General features: G+C 41.8%; 2 protein-coding genes across 2 annotated transcripts; one reads left to right on the top strand and one right to left on the bottom strand.

Annotated features, from left to right (window-relative positions):
- Nucleotides 1-2,375: 2,375 nt before the first annotated feature.
- Nucleotides 2,376-7,152, bottom strand: LOC123051273 (probable LRR receptor-like serine/threonine-protein kinase At3g47570). Its single transcript, XM_044474109.1, has 2 exons — nt 3,202-7,152; nt 2,376-3,117 (listed from the first exon to the last, which is right to left on the bottom strand). The coding sequence occupies exons 1-2, from the start codon at nt 6,017-6,019 to the stop codon at nt 2,726-2,728; spliced, it is 3,210 nt and encodes a 1,069-aa protein (XP_044330044.1). The 5' UTR covers nt 6,020-7,152; the 3' UTR covers nt 2,376-2,725.
- A 1,170-nt stretch (nt 7,153-8,322) lies between these two features.
- On the top strand, nt 8,323-13,000 carry LOC123051275 (probable LRR receptor-like serine/threonine-protein kinase At3g47570). Its single transcript, XM_044474112.1, has 4 exons — nt 8,323-8,521; nt 8,625-9,186; nt 9,379-12,386; nt 12,495-13,000. The coding sequence occupies exons 3-4, from the start codon at nt 9,557-9,559 to the stop codon at nt 12,848-12,850; spliced, it is 3,186 nt and encodes a 1,061-aa protein (XP_044330047.1). The 5' UTR covers nt 8,323-8,521; nt 8,625-9,186; nt 9,379-9,556; the 3' UTR covers nt 12,851-13,000.
- The last annotated feature ends 9,288 nt before the right edge of the window (nt 13,001-22,288 follow it).

Raw genomic sequence — 22,288 nt, 5'->3', positions numbered from 1 at the left:
TATTGAAGGAAATTGCATAGGAGCACTCGACGACGAAGCCCACTGCAATCATACTCATCTAGTTGTCTCATGATCAGCATCCACTATATTAGCCCCTTCGTATTCCGTTCATTTATCGTTTTGTATCTCTGTCTGCTTCGTATGTATATTGGCCACTGTTACAACCGACTTGCCAACTGATTCATTGCTCCATTTATGAATGAGAGTTGTTTCTCTGGTACCATTGTTTTACCACACAGTATATCCTCAATACATGTACGAAGTCAGTGTAATATTTCAACTTTTTACTGGTTCAGCAGTGTGATATATTTAAACCTGTAGGCAATTACTTTGGCTCTCCAATTCTTCGTACGGGTTGTGAGGCCCGAGCCTGCCGGAGCCGGTGACCGTCTCACTGAGAGGGGAGAGTTTGGGAGGAGGAAGGGAGGGGTAAAGTGGTCATTCTCCTTGATATCCGACTTACTCCCGTTCTTTTTTTTTCTTATAATAAATGAAGAAAAGCGAAAAATCCTTAATTATTTTTTAACACAGTACAGACCCAAACGCTCACCCCTGCAAACGTACACTACACCTACGAGCACCTCCGAGAGACCAAGCCAACATATCATCTTGTGATTTACGAAGGCGTCGTAGGTGCCCACCTCGTAGTCGAAGGGAACATCTTCTTCCATTGAACGCGCAGCGACAGAAATCCTGAAATAAATCCAGAAAATACAAGCACCGGGACTTGAACCCCTGGTGGGCTAGGATATCACTGTCCTTCTAACCATCCAACCACAGGCTGGTTCGCAAATATGTAATCTTTTTTTTTGAAAACCCCCTTATATTAATTAAGTAAAAAGGTTATTACAATCTTTCATTACAACATTCGCCACGCAGTGCGGAACACTATTAAGAAGAATCCCATCAGATTTATTAATAAAGCTAAACTTTGCAATTTTGTGAGCCACCCCATTGGCTAGCCGATTGATTTTCGCAATTTTAAAATTCTTGATCATCCTGGATATACTTAAGGCTTCTTTCTTCAAATCAACGAGAGGAGACCTGTCAAGCTTCTCATTTGCAAGGAAAGAACGAACAAACGCACAATCAGCCTCTAGAATAATGGACCAGTGAAGAGTAATGCCGATATAAAGGCCTGCCAGGCATGCACGCAGTTCAATTTCATTCACGCTAGAACACTGACCCAGAAAGTCCCATGAAAAAAATAATAACTTCACCAGATGAGTTTCTAGCAACCACCCCCACACTGGCGACATTAATGCTTTCCACATAACTAGCATCCACATTGATCTTGATATAATCATCTGGGGGAGGTTTCCACAACACATGATCTTGTACTGGTGCCGAAACAGATACCGCACCTCCCAATTTTCCTTTACCTTTGTTACTGGGAACAACTTTAATAGTGTCGTGACAGGACGTAAAAGAATACCAATAATTTTCCACAAAAGTTGCAGAAGCAGCAATGGATTCCCTCCCCTTTCCAAAAATTCAATCATTTCTCAGGTGCCAAGCTCGCCAAAAAAGAAACAAAATCTGCTCTCGTTGTTGCAAGCTCAAATGATCCAACAAAATCAAAAGCCAATCTGGTCCCGAGAATTTGAACAATTCTTCATCAGGATTATTCCACAACTCTCTCAAAGCCAATCGTAGAGCACGAGCCTTTGAAAAAGTAACGAGAGCATGAAAACAAGTAAAATGCCATCATATCAACTCTTTATTTTATCTTCTACAAAAAAAATTGGGGGAATCTCTAGAATTATTGTTGCCATCAACCTTCTTGCAAATACGTCACATGATTTTTTGCCTTGTTAGAAGAGAGATTATAAGGCAATTTGGAGCATGGGAAAAGAAGAGGTGATCATTCTATGTTCGGAATATCACAAATCTTTATTTATGAACATTCATGAAAAACATCATGTTTCCTGATTCTTCATAAACATTTCTGAACTTCCTTTTTAGTTTCGTGTTTTTTCAGGATTTCTTTCCAAAATATTTATATCCATTTTTTGTTGTCTTATCTTTCATGATTCCTGAAATAGATCTTCCTTTTCAAAACACATTTCCCTTTTTTTCATATTTCCTATTTTTTTTCTCTTTTTATTGCTTTCGTTTTCACTACTACTAATACAGGAGCACTTCATCAATCAAACCTCTTTGAGCCAGGTATAGACAAGGGGCCAAATTTATCTGGTTTTGAATGTTATAGTGTCAGCCTTTTCTCATTTTATTATGGACCAAAAGTTAATCAGAAAATAATGCTTTCCTTTATTAAGCTGGACAAAAGATTTCAAGGGAGAAAAACACCTTCATATATACAATACCCTTTACAAAATTAACTAGTACAAGAATTTTGCCATACATACACGGATACACCTCAAAATAAAAATAATTCAACAAAGGATAGTACTTTCTGTAGCGAACTATTGATCACTCATATTTTCATTCAGTTTTTTTGAAACATAAGATAAATTTATTCTTCAAACAATAGCCATATCGTTTACAATTTGTGGAAGAATAAAGTCAGGAGCAATAGAATCCCAGAATTCAGGCACACTAGATCTAAAGCAGTGTTTTGCCAAACAATCCGCAATAAGATTAGCTTCCCTACAGCATTGAACAAAAGTGATATTTGAGAAATCCATAGCCAGCAGGGTTTCATCCAGTTCGTCATATTGATAAGGTACAATGAACATGTTACTACATTCTTAACGATAACGAATCAGCATGCTCTAACAGAGCTAAAATATTCGTCAATGTCATCACAGCATTCCAGAAAAGCGTCTCTGATAGCAGTAAGTTTTGCACAAACATCTTTCATTCCAGGCCTGTCCTTCGGAGCTTTCACGGTACACGACAGTCCAAGGGCAACCAACGGGACAATATATCTCTGCGTCCATACTTCTGCACACCCTTGATGCTCCTCGTGTCCCATACGAGGATCTAGAATCTCCGCGACACTCTCAGGGAACATGGATTCGGAGAAAATGGGAAGGGTAAGCCCATCGACGAACATATCATCGGTTGGTCGTTTTCCGGTAAGCAACTCCAGCAGAAGCACTCCAAAACTATATGCATCAGCTCCTACGGAGATCTCGTAACCCATCCCATACTCTGCGAAGAAGCAATGCTTTAGAATAATGCACATACGTACAGGACAAAGTATAATTAAGTGGAAATGGAAAAGGCAAAACTTACCGGGTGCCATGTACCCAACTGTTCCTCCAGCATCATCCAGGCTTTCAGGAATAAACATATCCGGCGACAAAAACTTTGCTGAGCCAAAATCACTGAGCCGCGCGGTCATATCATCGTCCAAAAGGATGTTCTCTGGCTTCAAATCACAATGGATCAAAGGAGGCGTTAGTTGGTTATGGACATAATCAAGAGCAGAAGCCACATCTGCCGCTATGCATATCCTCTTGCCAAAGTTTAGCACTCTGCCTGGGATTCCATTGTGTTGCTCAGAGTGTAACCATCTGTCAAGGCTGCCATTAACCATGAACTTGAATATCAGCGCTTTGAACTCATGATTTTGTGAATCAAGTGTCGAGCATACGGTCACAGGACACATTATATTTCTATGGCGGGTGTTTCGTAGCACTTCACACTCAATAAAGTAACTATCACACCCGCCAGGTTCACTCAAGTTGAATACTTTGATGGCAACCAATCTCCTGTCGGACTTGAACCTACCAAAATAAATTGATCCAGTACAGGTTGAGCTGATAGTATGAAGCGAAGAAAACCAGTTGGTAGCTTTAAGAATGTCCTGATATGACACCCTCTTCAGCTTCTTCTCATCGTTGAATGGAACTGTATGCATTTCTCTTCTCTTCTGATGGGCAAAAAAACAAAACATCTTCTTGGACACAACAGCCAATTGTAAAAATGAGAATACCGCTCTCTTCCAAAGAGTGGGTAGAAACCATAGCAAGACTAGGAAAGCAATAGTAAGTGGTGGTATTACAATTAGCAGCAAGGTTGCCAGCGAGGACATATGATGCTTTGTTTTATTTGCTGAAGCTGAGATGCCAGGACAAATTGGTAATGCCATCCTGGAGGAATTCGAACAGAGTCCCTTGTTATCATCCAAAAGTACTGCGGTAGAATACTCAAAGATCCCACTTGTAGGAACAGCTCCTTCCAAGTTGTTATAAGATAGATCAAGTTGCTCCAGCATATGAAGGTGCTCAAAGAATTCAGGCACGGCACCGGATAAGTCATTGTGAGAAAGATTAATCTGCACGGTTGATACTAACTGCCATCTTGCTGGAATTTGTCCATATAACTTGTTTCCTTCCATGTGAAGGGATGTTGGACCAGCACCAGTACCAACTGTACCAAGTTCCAGTGGCAGTTCCCCAGTGAGATTGTTGTGTGAGAAGTCCAGACCGAGGGAGAATGGAGGGTTAGCAAAGAGTTCGACTGGTATTGACCCATCTAGGTTGTTTCGAGACAAATTTAGTTCAAGAAGTCCCTTGCACTGACCTAAACTACCAGGTATGTTACCAGTCAACTTGTTATCACTAAGATAAAGCTTGCCCAGTTGAGTAATGTCACCAACTGAAGGAGGGATCTGACCTGATAATTTGTTCTTTGATAGATTTAGGATATATAGGTTTTGCAGCTTACCAATGGTAGAAGGTATGCTTCCAGAAAGAAAATTGTTTTCCATCCTAAGTGAAGTGAGATTAACAAGATTGCTAATTTCAACAGGTATGGAGCCTGAAATTTGGTTTGACCCAAGCGACAAATCTTGTAGCCTTGTGGAAAGATTAACAACTGCTACAGGTAAGCTGCCATTCAGAGCATTCCCTTCCAAGGAAAACTTTGTCAGCTGGGAGCAATTTGCTAGAGATGTAAGAAATGACCAGTCATGTGCTTCTAGCAAGTTACTCCCCAAAACTAACCGACGCAAGTTTGCCAAAGAACCGAGAGATGGAACAGAGCCATGCAAGGAGTTGTTTGAAAGATCAAGCATTTGAAGATTTGACATGTTGGCTAGTGAAGTAGGGATCAGGCCCTCCAGCCTGTTGCTTCCCATAATTAGGGACTGGAGGTTCGGTAGTGAGTGACCAATGTAAGATGGTAACTGTCCAACAAGGCCATTGCTGCCAACACTAAAGTTTTTGAGTGATGACATGTTATAAAGGGAAACCGGGACATTACCTGATAAACTGTTGAAACTTAGGTCAAGCTCAAGCAGTTTTGTAGTGTGACCTATAGCTTCTGGAATTAATCCTGATAGCTTATTTTGGCCGAGCAATATAGAAGTGAGGGAAGAAACATTTCCTATCGAAGGAGGTATGCTTCCAGAGAGGAAGTTCCCTGTCAGGCAAAGAAATTTGAGTGCTGTGACCTTATGGAAACGTGGGATGAGACCAGTGAAAGAATTCTTCTGGAGATCAACCTTAGTAAGCTTAGATAAGTTATCAAACAAAGTAGAAGGGATCTCTCCAGAGAGGTTATTACGTGACAGTATAAGTGTGTTGAGTGAGGAGCAATTGGTCAATGAGAGAGGGATACCGCCTGTAAGAGTGTTGTTTCCAAGATTGGCATAGCTAAGAGAATTGCTAGTGCCTAAGGAACCAGGGATGTTACCTTCAAGGTTGTTGTTGGAAAGATGCAGTGTATGGAGGTTTGGAAGCTTACCCAACTCTCCAGGGATGGTTCCCGATAGATCATTATCAGCAAGGTTCATCGAAGATAGAAAAGTCAAGTTGCCTACACATCCAGATATTTGCCCACTGAGACGAGCGGAGGTGAGGTTAAGTGAGACCACACGGGGTGGAAACTTTGTGCCGCAAATGACCCCATTCCAGCAGCAAAAGTTAAGTGAGTCATCACTCCATGAATTTAGGATGTCAAGGGGATAAGAGTTGGTGCCGGACTTGAAGCAAAGGAGGGCTTGGCGATCAATCTCGGACTTGTTTTCTTGCGCTGCTTCGAGTGTTGTAGTGTTGAAGGAGAAAAGGATGAGAAAAATACAGAGTAGAGACAAAAATGAGGGCATGATGTTCAGAGCTTACAGGATGTGGAAGAACCAGGAAGTTGGGAGAACTTTAGGTTGGAGCTTGGGCGATCTTGTGTGTAAAATGTAGATGCCATTTAAAGGATTTGTCTGCCGGAATGAATGGGCCTGGAGTTATGCTAGACTATTGACTTGACTTAACAAACAATGGTGGGCTGTCTGGCCCTGAACGTGTTGCAAGGGTAAAGAGAAGTAGAAGAATGAAACAAATACCTGTCGAAGAAAACGTGTGCAGGCCGAGTAATGGATTGTGACTAGTAGAATTGCAGTAATAGCAAAATTAAAACTGGAAGAGGAAAGGTGAATTATTTCAGACAGCGACACAAGGATGTTGTAAGACTAGTCGTGCCTCATACCGTGACTGTAACATGCCGAGCACACATCAAACAAACAGGATGAACAAGCCAAGGGACGACACCAAGGCAAACAAAGCCATTGAGCCGCTGAAGTTGTGAGATTTGGTAGCATCGACCCAAGACCAGATACACAAACCTGAACCACTCAAAGTGATTACACATTTCTTCATAGAGCAAACTGATTCAGAATTGCAATTTCGTGATGCACCAACATGCTTCATAACTGAATTTGAATGTGGCAACGCAGCATGGAACAATGTAATTCCGAGTAGATAACTGCATTTCATCCAATTTAGCATGGAAAATTGGGAACCTAACTGCAGGACTTACCTCATACAAGGCGCAGCTACTTACACTAGTTCCACGCCCCCGACGCGAGGGTTGCTGCTGGGATTTGAGACTCCGAGGTTTCTGAAGGCGGAGGAGGCCGCGGGCGAGAGCGAATCCGACGAGCTGCGACTGCGCATCCGAAGTTCCGAACGGAGGAACCCTAGGCGAGGCTCGCGCGGCGACGGCCAGTGGTGGCCTCACCGCGGCGCAACGAGCTGCGCGGACTCTGGAGGTGGCGAGGAATGAATGGAGAGGAGCAGCTGGAGGCGTTCGATGCCGGCCGCGGAGAAGGCAAGCGGGCGCGGCGGTGGCGGCGGCGGGGAAGTCGCCGGAGGGTCAGAGTCTCTCCTCACGCCGTCAAGTAACGGAGTCCGAGCACGAGGATCCAATGGCTGAGACTGCATCTTCGAGTTTACTGCTACGCTGCGTGAAACCGATCAGATTAGATTTATAATATATTGCTAATTCAAAAAAAAAAGTTTGCTACAAAGGTGAACTGAAGTGAGCCATATATGACCAAAACTATCTTAGAGTACACCCGGGCATGGACAGCCTGGCCCCATGACCCTGTCTGGGCCGGGCCAGGCTTGACATTCGGGCTGGGCTCGGGCCTTGTTTTGCAGCCCAAAAGATAGTTCGGGCCAGGCTCGGGCTTCTCTTTTTTGTATTGTGGGCCGGGCTTTGGGCTTCGGGTTGGGCTTTCAGGCTTCAGACTGGGCTTGCACGTGCGTACACTAAAAAACTACGTTCGGGCCAGGCTTTCAAGCTTCGGGCTTGATTTCGGGCCGGGCTCGGGTTTGAAAACAAAGAGCATTTCGGGCTTTGAGCAGGGCTCGGGCTTGAGAAATGAAAGTCGGGCTTTACAAGGCCCCCAGCTCGACGTTTGCGCAGGTTTAATCTTAGAGCATCTTCAATAGGTGCCCAATAATAAGGCAAGATCACTTTTTGAGCAAAACAGTGCTTCAATAGGTGGACGTGAACGATGGCGACACACCCGCTATAATCAAAAGCCACTCATGGTAAGTTTGGGAATCGGTGCAGATTTTCGTTTAATTGACAGCAAGATCACAATACAACGTGCTTGAGTATATGCCAACGGTAGAAAGCTGTTCATACTCATTTAATTTGAGGTAGTGTGTCTAACAGAGCATAGCAAATATGTCAACAAAGTAGAGTGTAAATTGTAAATATAGCAATTTCGTTTGTGTGTATGTGACATGATACATTAATTTTGATTGTTAATTTTTCAGCCATTTTATAAGAGAATAATTCCTAAGATTCTGTAAAAAAATCCTGAGATTATTATGAATTTTTTTAAAGAACTATTACCACGATGCTCTCAATTTTTCACTAAAGATAAAAAAAATGTTGAAAAATCTCTCAGATTTATTTACGTAATTTTCTAGAAATTTGATAGGAACTTGTTACAAACAAAATATTAGATGTATTACATGATTGAAAACGTAGGGTCAATCGAATCCCAAGATTATCATTAAAAGGTTCCTAGAATTATTACCATGACGTTTTTAGTTTTTCACTTAAGATAAAAACGTAGGGTAGAAGCCGCCGCGCAGAGGAGAGCTCCCAGCCTCCCATCCCCCCCGCCCCGAACCGATGGATCTTAACGACGCGAGCGCCACCCGCCATCGCCCGCCGACCCGCGTGCCTCCTGCCGGGGGGAAAGGCTAAGGCACCATGGCAGATGCGGTGTGAGGGGCGGCGTCTCGAGCCCCGGCGCGGGCAGGCATCGCACACCTAAGCCCAAAGGCTACATCCTCGACATGTTCCCCTACCCCAGGTACTCTATACGTCTGTATTTGTCTGTCCACACGACTTTGTGCTCGAATTCGTCAGAGTTGACTACGTGATAATGTGATTTGTGCTTGACCTGCTACTGCTAGGGCGTGACTGAATTTCCCGACTGAAAAATTCGTTAAAGGTCAAGTTCGAGAGAGGCAGCCGCGGTGGCTTCCATGGCAGGTGAAGGAGAAAAGGTGGATTTTGAGATGAAGAAGAAGAAGGGGGAGAGGTGATGCTGGCAATGCCTGCCCGCCGTATACGGTGTACCTAACGCCTACAATTCAATCAGGTACTGTATTATCATGTGGCGAGGAATGCTGGGAACAGTTCCTTTTTGGCAGCCATCTCTTTCAGATTTACCAGATGGTTCGTGTGGAAGATGTTCGATGATGGGGATAGCTGGACCTTGACTGCAAAATGATGTGTATCAAGAATTAAGCTTCCTGCCATTACGACAAAGATGGGCGCAGAAATCTTTGGCTTGCCCTGCTTCTTGTCCTTGATGACTGGCTTGGCACTTTGGAGGATCAACTACGTTGCACAATAATAGGGCACTTCCTGAACCGTACTGGAATCCAGAAAATTGGTTTCAAGAAACTGTGAAATACACCGTCGACAAATATTTATTATTGTTACTTGATGGTGGCAAATAAATGATGGCAAGTGAGTAGCCAACTTGTCCCCTTTTCTACTACTTAGCTCTGTTAATATTTCCATCATTGGGTGGATTTTGGGGTAAAGAAGCTGTAGGTTGTATAACACAAGCAAGGAATTGTATTTGCACTTTGATAGACTGGTATATGCAAACGTTTTCTTTACCCGCATAAACCTCTCACATGTTCCTTTTGTGCCCAGGCTATTTTTCAATCATCCGGGGGCGTGATCTAGAAGCAAGCTAACCAAGACGGCACTGAAGTCAAAGTCAAGTACAAGTTTCTGCTCCCCTTCCTTACTTCCACATATATATATATCTAAGCACACACACACACGCAAATATTTAATAAGCACATTCCATTAGGACAAGAAGAGAGACATGGCTCCTCAAGTTTTTGGCACCCAATCTCTGATTCCTCTGTCCCACCATGCACTCTTCCTTCTTTGCACCATCCTCATATTTCAATCCTCCAACACAATCATATTCTCATCAGCACAGGCTACCAACAAAACCGAAGATGACCGGCAAGCTCTTCTTTGCTTCAAATCTGGCATCTCCAAGGACCCTGCCGGTGTTCTTCGATCATGGCGCAGTGACAACTTCTGTGGCTGGCGAGGGGTCACCTGCAGCACCACCCTCCCAATCCGCGCCGTGTCCCTCCAACTCAGGTCTACGCTGCTCACAGGAACACTATCCAGTTGCATGGCAGCCCTTGATTCTCTAGTTCAGTTGAACCTTGGGAACAATAAGTTATCTGGAAGCGTACCTGAAGAGATAGGTGAGCTTCGGAGCCTCCAAACCCTGATGCTTGCTGGCAACAGGCTTTCAGGTACCATCCCTCTGTCATTAGGTACAGCTGCATCTCTTAGATATGTCAACCTTGCAAACAATTCTCTTAGCGGAGCTATCCCTGTTTCCTTAGCAAATAGTTCATCACTCAGTGAGATAATCCTCTCACGTAATGACTTATCTGGGTTGATCCCAGCTAATCTGTTCAACTCATCCAAACTTGTTGCTGTTGACCTCCGGTCGAATGCTCTCTCCGGGCCTATCCCACATTTCCAAAAGATGGATGCTCTGCAATTTCTTAATCTTACAGGGAATTTACTTTCTGGTACTATACCAGCATCTTTGGGCAATGTTTCATCATTGCGTTCCCTCCTGCTAGCACAAAACAACTTAGCAGAATCAATTCCGGAAACTTTGGGTCAAATTCCAAACCTAACAATGCTAGATCTAAGTTACAATAGATTCTCGGGGTATGTCCCAGCCACACTGTACAATATGTCATCACTCGCACTCTTTAGGTTAGACAGCAACTATTTTATCGGACAGATACCTTCTAAAATAGGCCACTCACTTCCAAATCTTCAAACATTGGTAATGGGAGGCAACGGATTTCGTGGACCAATCCCAGATTCTCTGACCAACATGTCAAAGCTCCAAGTGCTTGATCTTTCAAGCAACTTGCTGACGGGCGTGGTGCCATCTTTAGGATCCTTGGCAAACTTGAGTGTACTGCTTCTAGGAGATAATAAACTCGAAGCTGATAACTGGGCATTCCTTACCTCTCTGACCAATTGCACTCAGTTGTTAATATTATCAGTAGATGGAAATATCCTGAATGGAAGTTTGCCAAAAGCAGTGGGCAAACTTTCAACAAAGCTTCAGCGGTTAAGCTTTGGTAGAAACCAAATTTCTGGAAACATACCAGCTGAGATAGGCAAGCTTGTAAGTCTCGCTCTGCTTGACATGGGCCAGAACATGCTCTCAGGACAAATTCCCCCGAGTGTTGGGAACTTGAGCAATTTGTTTATCCTGGAACTATCGAGGAATAGATTATCAGGTCAGATTCCATCAACGGTTGGTTATCTTCCTCAACTCGGCCAGTTTTATCTTGATGACAACAGTTTGTCTGGAAACATACCAGCAACTATAGGACAATGCAAAAGTCTAGATATGCTGAACTTCAACAACCTTGATGGATCCATACCAAGAGAACTCCTAAATATTTCTTCCCTTTCATTGGGTTTGGACTTGTCAAACAACAACCTGGATGGGCCGGTACCAAGGGAAGTTGGTAACCTGATCAATCTTGGCCTTCTTAATGTTTCCAACAACAAATTGTCGGGTAGCCTTCCTTCTGAACTTGGCATGTGTATTCGTCTGACATCCCTTCAGATTGAAAGCAACATGCTTAGTGGGATTATTCCTCAGTCTCTCGCTGCACTAAGGGGCTTAGACCAAATAGATCTGTCTGACAACAATTTAACTGGTGAAGTTCCGCAGTTTTTTGAGGGCTTCAGCAGCATAAGTTACATTGATATATCAAACAACAAATTTGAAGGGCCAATCCCGACTGGTGGTATATTCAGAAATTCAACTAAGGTATCCCTGCAAGGTAACAAAGGGTTATGTGAAACTGCTGCTGCCATATTTGGACTTCCCATTTGCCCAACCACCTCTCCCACCACCTCATCAACAAAAAGGAAGATCAACACACGCCTGCTGCTGATAATAGCTCCAGCAGTTACTATTGCTTTGTTCTCATTATTATGTGTTGTTGTCACTGTTATGAAGGGGACTAAAGCTCAACCATCTGAAAGTTTCAAGGAGACAATGAAGAGGGTGTCATATGGGGACATCCTTAAAGCCACCAATTGGTTCTCCCCGGTCAACAGGATCAGCTCCAGTCACACAGCATCAGTCTACATTGGTCGGTTTGAGTTCGAAACGGATCTAGTGGCCATCAAGGTCTTCCATCTTAGCGAGCAAGGTTCGAGGAATAGCTTTTTCAGCGAGTGTGAAGTACTAAAACACACCCGCCACCGTAATCTGGTTCAAGCTATTACCCTGTGCTCAACGGTTGATTTTGAGGGCGATGAGTTCAAGGCTATAGTATACGAGTTCATGGCAAATGGTAGCCTGGACATGTGGATACACCCAAGGGTTGGCAGCTCAAGGAGGCTGCTGAGCTTGGGCCAGCGGATAAGTATTGCTGCTGATGTGGCTTCCGCTCTGGACTATATGCACGACCAACTGACACCTCCTTTGATTCACTGTGATCTGAAGCCGAGCAATGTTCTGCTGGACTACGACATGACCTCACGCATTGGCGACTTTGGGTCCGCCAAGTTTCTCTGTTCAAGTATCGGCAGACCAGAAGGCTTGATTGGTGTAGGAGGAACAATCGGATATATCGCTCCTGGTAAGTTGCACTTTTTCCTTTCTTTGAGACGACTGTTGAGTTTGTTTCTGAACTGTCTTTGTTTTGTTAGTTTCACAAGTACTTATGCGCATTGCTCCTGTTTTACAGAATACGGGATGGGATGCAAAGTCTCGACAGGCGGCGACGTGTACGGCTTCGGGGTGCTGCTACTGGAGATGCTCACGGCGATGCGACCTACGGATGCACAATGCAGCAACGCCCTCAGCCTCCACAAGTACGTCGATCGAGCCTTCCCCGAGAGGATCGCTGAGATTCTAGATCCTCATATGCCATCCGAGGAGGACGAGGCGGCTGCTTCTCTGCGTATGCAAAACTACATTATACCTTTGGTCAGTATTGGCCTGATGTGTACCATGGATTCGCCGCAAGATAGACCAGGTATGCATGATGTCTGTGCCAGAATTGTTGCCATCAAAGAGGCATTTGTCGAGACCTTGTTGTGATTACGGCAACTAGTCATATATACACTATTACAGTAGTTGTATCACTTGTAGAATAATTCCAACATTTTTTTGTATGTATCTGGTAAATATGAACCATTATGCTATGTGCCCGCCAAAATAAGCGGGGTAAATATTTCTCTTTTTATCTCAGATTGAAGTTATTTTTTTAGAATTTGGGAGCGAAAGCTGAAGCTTTGTTAAAACTTTGTTTCACAAAACTACGAAGGTGTGATTTTCTGAAATGCTACCAGTTACTCCCTCCGTAAACTAATATAAGAGCGTTTAGATCACTACTTCAGTGATCTAAACGCTCTTATATTAGTTTATGGAGGGAGTACATATTTTTAAACAAGTGTTCTTGATTTGATTCTTCTTTTGGAACCATGAATGTCAAATACTGAAGGACACTCAACGTTCAAACCGGATAATTTAGCCACTAACCTGTCTCAAAGTGTTCTGATGGACGACGTGTTAGTAGTTTTTTCTAAATAGATAAACCTAGGAAATATGAACAATGGAAATGTGTTCAAAAGGACTATTTATTTCAGAAAACAAATTGTGGGGGTTAAAAAAAGTTGATTAGTTGAAGAAAAAATACTGGAAAAACCAAAAAGAATAGGCAACGTGAGGAGGAACATTTAAAAATGTTTATGAAGAATCAAGAAACATGATGTTGTTCATGAACGCTCATACAAGATTTTCAAAGTTCAGGACATGTTTCTAAAGTTCCCAAAAAAGGGCTGTAGGCAATAAACACAGAGAAAATGAGGAAATATGAAGAAGAAGAAAAGGAAAACATGTTTTCACTACAAGAAATATGTCAACTAGTGACCTTCTGTCAGTGACCCTGAAAGAATTGGTCATAGATCTACGACTATTTGAGATCAATTGGTCAAAAGCTGTTCGGGCTATATCGACCATTTTGGTCAGAAAGGTCGTAATTTCCTTACACGAAATGGTCATAAAGCAGACAACACTGGTTTGTTGCCTTATTTCTAGCTGATCACGACCAATATAGATGGTCATAACCTTGTAAATTGTGGTGGATTGCTATGACTAGGCGCCACCTCATCAGTTTTGCCTATGTGTCATGTCCATGTGTCAATTTTTGCCCTAGGTTGTGAAGCAACCTATATTTCTGTCATTCCCAAAATTCCCAAAAAATCTCATAAATTCTTTGGGTCATATCTTCGTCAAATATGTAAAAATCTTTCCTTGCCTAGTTCAAAAATAATTCAACAATATTCATTTTACTATTCTATTCAGAACAGCACTTTGTGAAGGAAGTGCTATTTATATATTCTTGATTGCCCTCAAAATTTTTGGGCACTCTTTCCTATCCAAATCATTGCCCCATGACAAAATTCAGCTCCATTTGCCCAGTAAATCTTCCTTGGCAAATTTCCAAAGTTTTTGTCCACCTAGAAGCATTGTGAAGGAAGTACCATTTTTATATATCCAAATGACATGAAATTTGTAAAGTTCCTTCATATGCCCAAATTATCACCCTCCTCCAAATTGCAGCTCAGTCAAATCATCTATGTGAGCCCAGGTTCAATTTATATTTTATGGCCAGATTGGCACGTTGCAAAGCAAGTGTTATCTAGACCCCTCCTATTACCCTCAAACTTTTTGGGAACTCTTCCATACCCAAATCATTGCCACATGATAATATTCAGCTCCATTTTCCTGATAAATCATTCTCAGGAAATTTCCAAAGTTTATATCTCGAGAGAAGCTTTGTGAAGTAATTAAGTACTAGCTAGGCTTACCCAAATGATCTGGAAATTTACCAGGGCATGACCATGCCTATGTAACTTACCTACACCAAATTTGAGCTCATTTCATTTATCCAATTTCTCTCGCTAATTTTCCCAAGTTTCTGTCCAAAGAAGAGCATTGTGAAGGAAGTACCACTTTGGCATGTCCAAATAGTATCGATTTTTTCTACAATGCTTTCCTATGCCCAAATAACCATCCTCCACCAAATTTCAGCTCAACCCATTCATTATTTTGAGCCTAGCTTCAACATTCATATTTTTGTCCAGTGTGGTACTTTGCAAAGCAAGTACCACCTAGGCTCCTCCTTTTGAGCTGAAAATTTGTGAAGACAGTCTTCTTAGTAGTTGATCATCCTCAGCCAAAACACACGCCAATTGGCCATGTGCATTTCTCGTACCGCTAATCAAACACTTGGCTGCTAATTCATATTTGAGCGTAGTTCGGTCTCCTCGTGAGAAACTTCTGGTGTAATTTTATTCCTAGCACCTACCTGGGGAGTGCCCAACCCACTAGACATGCCTAGGCCACCCAGAACGCATGTTAACGCCACAGTCACGCGGTGACCACGCGGCGGGCATGCGACTTTACGCGCTTTAGAGTTGGGGCCCTCGGCTACCGTCCAAACCTCAATGTATCACCACCAAACCATGTATTTCTAATTAAATAGATACTTATGTAACTATAAATGATTTTTGGAAAAAATAAAGAGCAAACAATAAGGCAGCTGCAGTTCAAATTTGACCCGCTTCCTATTGAATTGGCGGGAATTTGTCTTTTTCACCAGAGGTGGATCAAGGCTTTGGCACCCAACCATTTTGTCAATTGTGCATTAAATATGGCCTAGTATTTTATAAAATGATTTGGTCCAATATTGCAACAAATATATGGTAGGTCCTTCACAAAAAGAACTCAATTCGGGCACTCGGAAAATGGAAAATGAATTTTCCGTCCAAAGAGAATGAAAACTTCCTTAGGCAACATTGTTTGTAATTCCAAGATGCACCCTTGTGCACAATATGAGATCATTTGAACAAACTATGCCATGAATGTGGCCATAAGATTGATAATTTGGCTTGAAAACCCTGAATCTTCACGCATGATAGCTCATTTCTGAGAACACTTTTTAAAAATAATTGTCATATTACAAGTTTATTATTTTTCTTGGAAACTTGGTCACATATAATGACACAATGCGAAGGTTTTCCAAATTTTTTATTTTTTTGAATTTTTTATGCCCGTTTCAAAATGCGGTCAAAACGGCGGGCTTGACCGTTCCTAGCTAGTGGTTGAATCTTGGAACACTTTTGATTTTTCTCTAATTAAATATATACTTATGTATCTAGAAATGAATTTTGGAAAAAATAAAGAGCAAACTATGAGGCAGCTGCAGTTCAAATTTGACCCGCTTCCTACTAAATCGGCGGGAATTTGTCTTTTTCACCAGAGGTGGATCAAGGCTTTTGACACCCAACCATTTGGTCAATTGTGAATCAAATATGGCCTAGGATTTTATAAAATTGATTTGGTCCAATTTTGCAACAAATATATGGTAGGTCCTTCACAAAAAGAACTCAATTCGGGCACTCGGAAAATGGAAAATGAATTTTCCGTGCAAAGAAAATGAAAACTCCCTTAGGCAACATTGTTTGGAATTCCAAGATGCACCCTTGTGCACAATATGAGATCATTTTAACAAACTATGCCATGAATGTGGCCATAAGATTGATCATTTGGCTTGAAAACCCTGAATCTTCACGCATGATAGCTCATTTTTTAGAACACTTTTTAAAAATAATTGCCGTATAAAAGTTTATTATTTTTTCTGGAAACTTGGTCACATATAATCACACAATGCGAAGGTTTTCCAATTTTTTTTCTTAATTTTTTATGCCCGTTTCAAAATGCTGTCAAAACGGCGGGCTTGACCGTTCCTAGCTAGTGGTTAAACTTGGAACACTTTTGATTTTTCTCTGATTAAATAGATACTTATGTATCTAGAAATGAATTTTGGAAAAAAATAAAGAGCAAACTATGAGGCAGCTGCAGTTCAAATTTGACCCGCTTCCTACTGAATCGGTGGCAATTTGTCTTTTTCAGCAGAGGTGGATCAAGGCTTTTTGACTCCCAACCATTTGGTCAATTGTGAATCAAATATGGCCTAGTATTTTAGAAAATTGATTTGGTCCAATTTTCCAACAAATATATGGTAGGTCCTTCACAAAAAGAACTCAATTCGGGCACTCGGAAAATGGAAAATGAATTTTCCGTGCAAAGAAAATGAAAAATCCCTTCGACAACATTGTTTGGTATTCCAAGATGCACCCTTGTGCACAATATGAGATCATTTGAACAAACTATGCCATGAATGTGGCCATAAGATTGATCATTTGGCTTGGAAAGCCTGAATCTTCACGCATGATAGCTCATTTCCGAGAACACTTTTTAAAAATAACTGTCGTATTACAAATTTATTATTTTTCATGGAAACTTGGTCACATATAATGAGACAATGCGAATGTTTTCCAATTTTTTGAATTTTTTATGCCCGTTTCAAAATGCGGTCAAAATGGCGGGCTTGACCGTTCCTAGCTAGTGGTTGAATCTTGGAACACTTTTGATTTTTCTCTTATTAAATAGATATTTATGTACCTAGAAATGATTTTTGGAAAAAATAAAGAGCAAACTATGAGGCAGCTGCAGTTCAAATTTGACCCGCTTCCTACTAAATCGGCGGGAATTTGTCTTTTTCACCAGAGGTGGATCAAGGCTTTTGACACCCAACCATTTGGTCAATTGTGAATCAAATATGGCCTAGGATTTTAGAAAATTGATTTGGTCCAATTTTGCAACAAATATATGGTAGGTCCTTCACAAAAGAACTCAATTCGGGCACTCGGAAAATGGAAAATGAATTTTCCGTGCAAAGAAAATGAAAACTCCCTTAGGCAACATTCTTTGGAATTCCAAGATGCACCCTTGTGCACAATATGAGATCATTTTAACAAACTATGCCATGAATGTGGCCATAAGATTGATCATTTGGCTTGAAAACCCTGAATCTTCACGCATGATAGCTCATTTCTGAGAACACTTTTTTAAAATAATTGCCGTATTACAAGTTTATTATTTTTCCTGGAAACTTGGTCACATATAATGACACAATGCGAAGGTTTTCCATTTTTTGGTTTTTTTTGAATTTTTTATGCCCGTTTCAAAATGCGGTCAAAACGGCGGGCTTGATCATTCCTAGCTAGTGGTTGAATCTTGGAACACTTTTGACGTTTCTCTGATTAAATATATACTTATGTACCTATAAATGCTTTTTGGAAAAAATAAAGACTAAACTATGAGGCAGCTGCAGTTCAAATTTGACCCGCTTCCTACTGAATCGATTGGAATTTGTCTTTTTCACCAGAGGTGGATCAAGGCTTTTTGACTCCCAACCATTTGGTCAATTGTGAATCAAATATGGCCTAGTATTTTAGAAAATTGATTTGGTCCAATTTTGCAACAAATATATGGTAGGTCCTTCACAAAAAGAACTCAATTCGGACACTCGGAAAATGGAAAATGAATTTTCCGTGCAAAGAAAATGAAAAATCCCTTAGGCAACATTGTTTGGAATTCCAAGATGCACCCTTGTGCACAATATGAGATCATTTGAACAAACTATGCCATGAATGTGGCCATAAGATTGATCATTTGGCTTGGAAAGCCTGAATCTTCACGCATGATAGCTCATTTCCGAGAACACTTTTTAAAAATAACTGTCTTATTACAAATTTATTATTTTTCATGGAAACTTGTTCACATATAATGACACAATGCGAATGTTTTCCAATTTTTTGATTTTTTTTGAATTTTTTATGCCCGTTTCAAAATGCGGTCAAAATGGCGGGCTTGATCGTTCCTAGCTAGTGGTTGAATCTTGGAACACTTTTGATTTTTCTCTTATTAAATAGATACTTATGTACCTAGAAATGATTTTTGGAAAAAAATAAAGAGCAAACTATGAGGCAGCTGCAGTTCAAATTTGACCCGCTTCCTACTAAATCAGCGGGAATTTGTCTTTTTCACCAGAGGTGGATCAAGGCTTTTGACACCCAACCATTTGGTCAATTGTGAATCAAGTATGGCCTAGGATTTTAGAAAATTGATTTGGTCCAATTTTGCAACAAATATATGGTAGGTCCTTCACAAAAAGAACTCATTTCGGGCACTCGGAAAATGGAAAATGAATTTTCCGTGCAAAGAAAATGAAAACTCCCTTAGGCAACATTGTTTGGAATTCCAAGATGCGCCCTTGTGCACAATATGAGATCATTTTAACAAACTATGCCATGAATGTGGCCATAAGATTGATCATTTGGCTTGAAAACCCTGAATCTTCACGCATGATAGCTCATTTTTTAGAACACTTTTTTAAAATAATTGCCGTATTACAAGTTTATTATTTTTTCTGGAAACTTGGTCACATATAATGACACAATGCAAAGGTTTTCCATTTTTTGAATTTTTTTGAGTTTTTTATGCCCGTTTCAAAATGCGGTCAAAACGACGGGCTTGACCATTCCTAGCTAGTGGTTGAATCTTGGAACACTTTTGACGTTTCTCTGATTAAATAGATACTTATGTACCTATAAATGCTTTTTGGAAAAAATAAAGACTAAACTATGAGGCAGCTGCAGTTCAAATTTGACCCGCTTCTTACCTAATCGACGGGAATTTGTCTTTTTCACTGGTGGATCAAGGCTTTTTTACACCCAACCTTTTGGCCTATTGTGAATCAATTATGGCCTTCACAATAAAACATATTATTATGTTCATGTCAGGTATCCAAAAAATTTATGTTGTACTAATTTCGTTTACTTTTTGTCATTGCAGGTGTTGACAGGATGGTGGGCAAGGGTCCAGAGCGGCCCGATCCTCCTGCAAGCGCTACTGGGAGGGGTGGTTCCATTATTCCAGCCCAGCCCCTCCGGAGAGCGCTGCTAGACAGTATGCAGACAACTGCGGCGGGCGCTTCTTCTTCGGTTGGGAGAGGTCGGGGGAAGACGAAGAAGCCTGCTAGAGGTGGACGTGGCAGCGGGAGAGGTAGGAAGGTTGTTATGCCTTCCTCGCCGCCACCCTCAGCTGATTCACCCGACCACAGGAGTGCTCCGTCTCACGTGGACCCGTCTTGGACTCCGGTCCATGAGCCTCCGGTCGCTGATCCTTCCCCCCACCAGACTCAGGTCGCCGATCCTTCGCCCCACGTGAGTCCGGTCCCAGAGTCTTTGTCCCAGAAGACTCCAGTCACGGGGTCTTCGTCCCACGAGACTCCGGAGGCTAGTGGCCCGGAGGATGGTAGCGAGGACACCTTTTCAGATGATAGCTACAGCGACGGCGAGCTGGTTGAGAAGGGCAAGAAGGTCTACAAGCGTGGTTGTACAAAGCTCCCGACGTGCCGACGACCCCCGACCAGAGGTTGTTGATTGCGCCCAAAGGGTTGAAGTAAGTGCATTTACTGTTTTTTAACCTTTTGCCTTCATGTTCCTTCAAATTAATATCTAATGCGTTGGCCTTGTCATACTGCAGGGGCTGGGTACGCCCCCGTGGTGCCCGTAGGCCCAACCAGGTCCTTGGTGTGCTTTGCCGGCAGCACTTCCCTGGGTGGGTCACGTTGCCCGGTGAGGGTCAGGTTCCACAGCTAGCACTGACCTGGGAGCTGTACTCGGTTGCCCCGACCCCGCCGGAGGAGAGGGTCGATGGTGTCTTGTGCGAGACGGTGGCCGACATTGTGTTCCGTCGGTTTTGGGTAATTTCTCCTTTACGGAATTAAAAATCAACACTACCTAGTGATTGTACTAATCATTGTTGTCTTGTTTGATTGCAGACCTTCTTCAGGGTTTCAGAGGGAGAGCAGGAGGCCGCGTGTATGGTTGTCGAAAGCGAGTGCAAGCGCCTACTTCAGAACTTAAGGCACGAGGCTCGGGTGCAGGCCGGTCGAGACTACTACGCCTCGAAGGGTATTAGGAGGGGCAAGAAGAAGTGTCGCGGCAAGTTTCTGAGTAAGGAGAAGTACATGCAGGTAATTACCTATTCTTAAGGCCTTGAACTTAGTTTTCTTGATTTGATTTGTAGGCGTAGCGCTGAAATTTCTCTTGACTCACTTAGGTGCCCCCGAGATGGTGTGTGGATAAGATGGACTGTTGGGAGGCGTGGATGCGTGGTGCTCTCCCCAATGGAAAGTCGAACACCAAAGGGCCAAGGATAAGCGCGACCAAATGGAAGGTGTGCCACACCATCAAGGGAGCTCCAACCTCCGTGATAACGGTATTTTTCTTCTTATTTAGCGTGTTTAGTCCATTTATGACATAATTTAGTCTATTTAGTCCACAAATGACATAATAAGATGAAGAAAATCAAGGAAGAGGACTCTTCTTCTTCTTCTTCTTCTTCTTCTTCTTCTCCAAAATGAAGTTAGCTCTAAGTTATATCAAAAATGTCATAATATGCTTAGTTAGGTCAAAATGGCATTTTTCTTCTTATTTAGCCTATTTAGTCCATTTATGACATAATTTAGCCTATTTAGTCCACAAATGACATAATAAGATGAAGAAAATCAAGGGAGAGGAAGAAAAGAAGGAATCGGAAGAAAAGAAGAAGAAGAAAATCTTCTTCTTCTTCTTCTAGTTTTCTTCTTCTTTTCCAAAATGAAGTAAGCTCTAAGTTATATCTCATAATATGCTTAGTTAGGTCAAAAATGGCATAATTAGCTAGGTAAGCTCAAAAATGGCATTTTTCTTCTTATTTAGCATATTTAGTCCATTTATGACATAATTTAGCCTATTTAGTCCACAAATGACATAATAAGATGAAGAAATCCAGGAAGAGGAAGAAAAGAAGGAATAGGAAGAAAAGAAGAAGAAGAATGACATAATATGCTTCTTCTAGTCTTCTTCTTCTTCTTCTAGTTTTCTTCTTCTTATCCAAAATGAAGTTAGCTCTAAGTTATATCAAAAATGGCATAATATGCTTAGTTCACTCAAAAATGGCACAATTAGCTAGGTTGGCTCCATTTTACCTAAGTATGCTTACTTCTTCTTCTTCTTCTTCTTCTTCTTCATTTTCTTCTTCTTCTTCTGATTCTAGTCTTCTTCTTCTAACTTTCTTGTTTCCCATTTTACAGATTTAATTCACTATATGGAAGCTTGCATGGATGGAGTGCTTGTTTTCCTTTTCTTTTTTTCTTTTGTATCGATGAAAAATGTGGAACTTGTTATATGGATGCATTAAACAATGTGTTGGATGAACATTGTGATGTTACTGTAATATGTATGGATGGAACTCTGTTTCTTATTATGTATGTATGTTGTCATGGATGGAGCTATGTGTTGGATACATCATATGTCTGTTGTGCATGTGAAAAAAAAATATGTATATCTGTGTGTGAATTCCTGTGAAATTAAATGAATTCAAATAAAAACAGGGGATATGTAGCATGTTTGCCGTCCGCTAGCACACGACAAAGAGCTTCGTCGTCCGCTAGCAGACGGCAAAGAGGACACGTGGCAGCTACCTGTAAAACCTGGGAACACTGGCTGCCTATTTGGTCACTTTGCCGTCTGCCAGCAGACGACAAAGATTCAAATCACGTTGCCGTTCGCTGGCGGA

Source organism: Triticum aestivum, chromosome 2D (genome assembly GCF_018294505.1).
Source record: "Triticum aestivum cultivar Chinese Spring chromosome 2D, IWGSC CS RefSeq v2.1, whole genome shotgun sequence".
Lineage (NCBI taxonomy): Eukaryota > Viridiplantae > Streptophyta > Magnoliopsida > Poales > Poaceae > Triticum > Triticum aestivum.
This window is presented reverse-complemented; position numbering and strand designations above follow the sequence as displayed.

Coding starts and splice junctions, on each gene's coding strand:
- LOC123051273 (XM_044474109.1), bottom strand. CDS start 6,019: ATGCCCTCATTTTTGTCTCTACTCTGTATTTTTCTCATCCTTTTCTCC. Junction 3,118..3,201: donor AGTTGGGTACATGGCACCCG/GTAAGTTTTGCC, acceptor GCTTCTTCGCAG/AGTATGGGATGGGTTACGAG.
- LOC123051275 (XM_044474112.1), top strand. CDS start 9,557: ATGGCTCCTCAAGTTTTTGGCACCCAATCTCTGATTCCTCTGTCCCAC. Junction 12,387..12,494: donor AATCGGATATATCGCTCCTG/GTAAGTTGCACT, acceptor CCTGTTTTACAG/AATACGGGATGGGATGCAAA.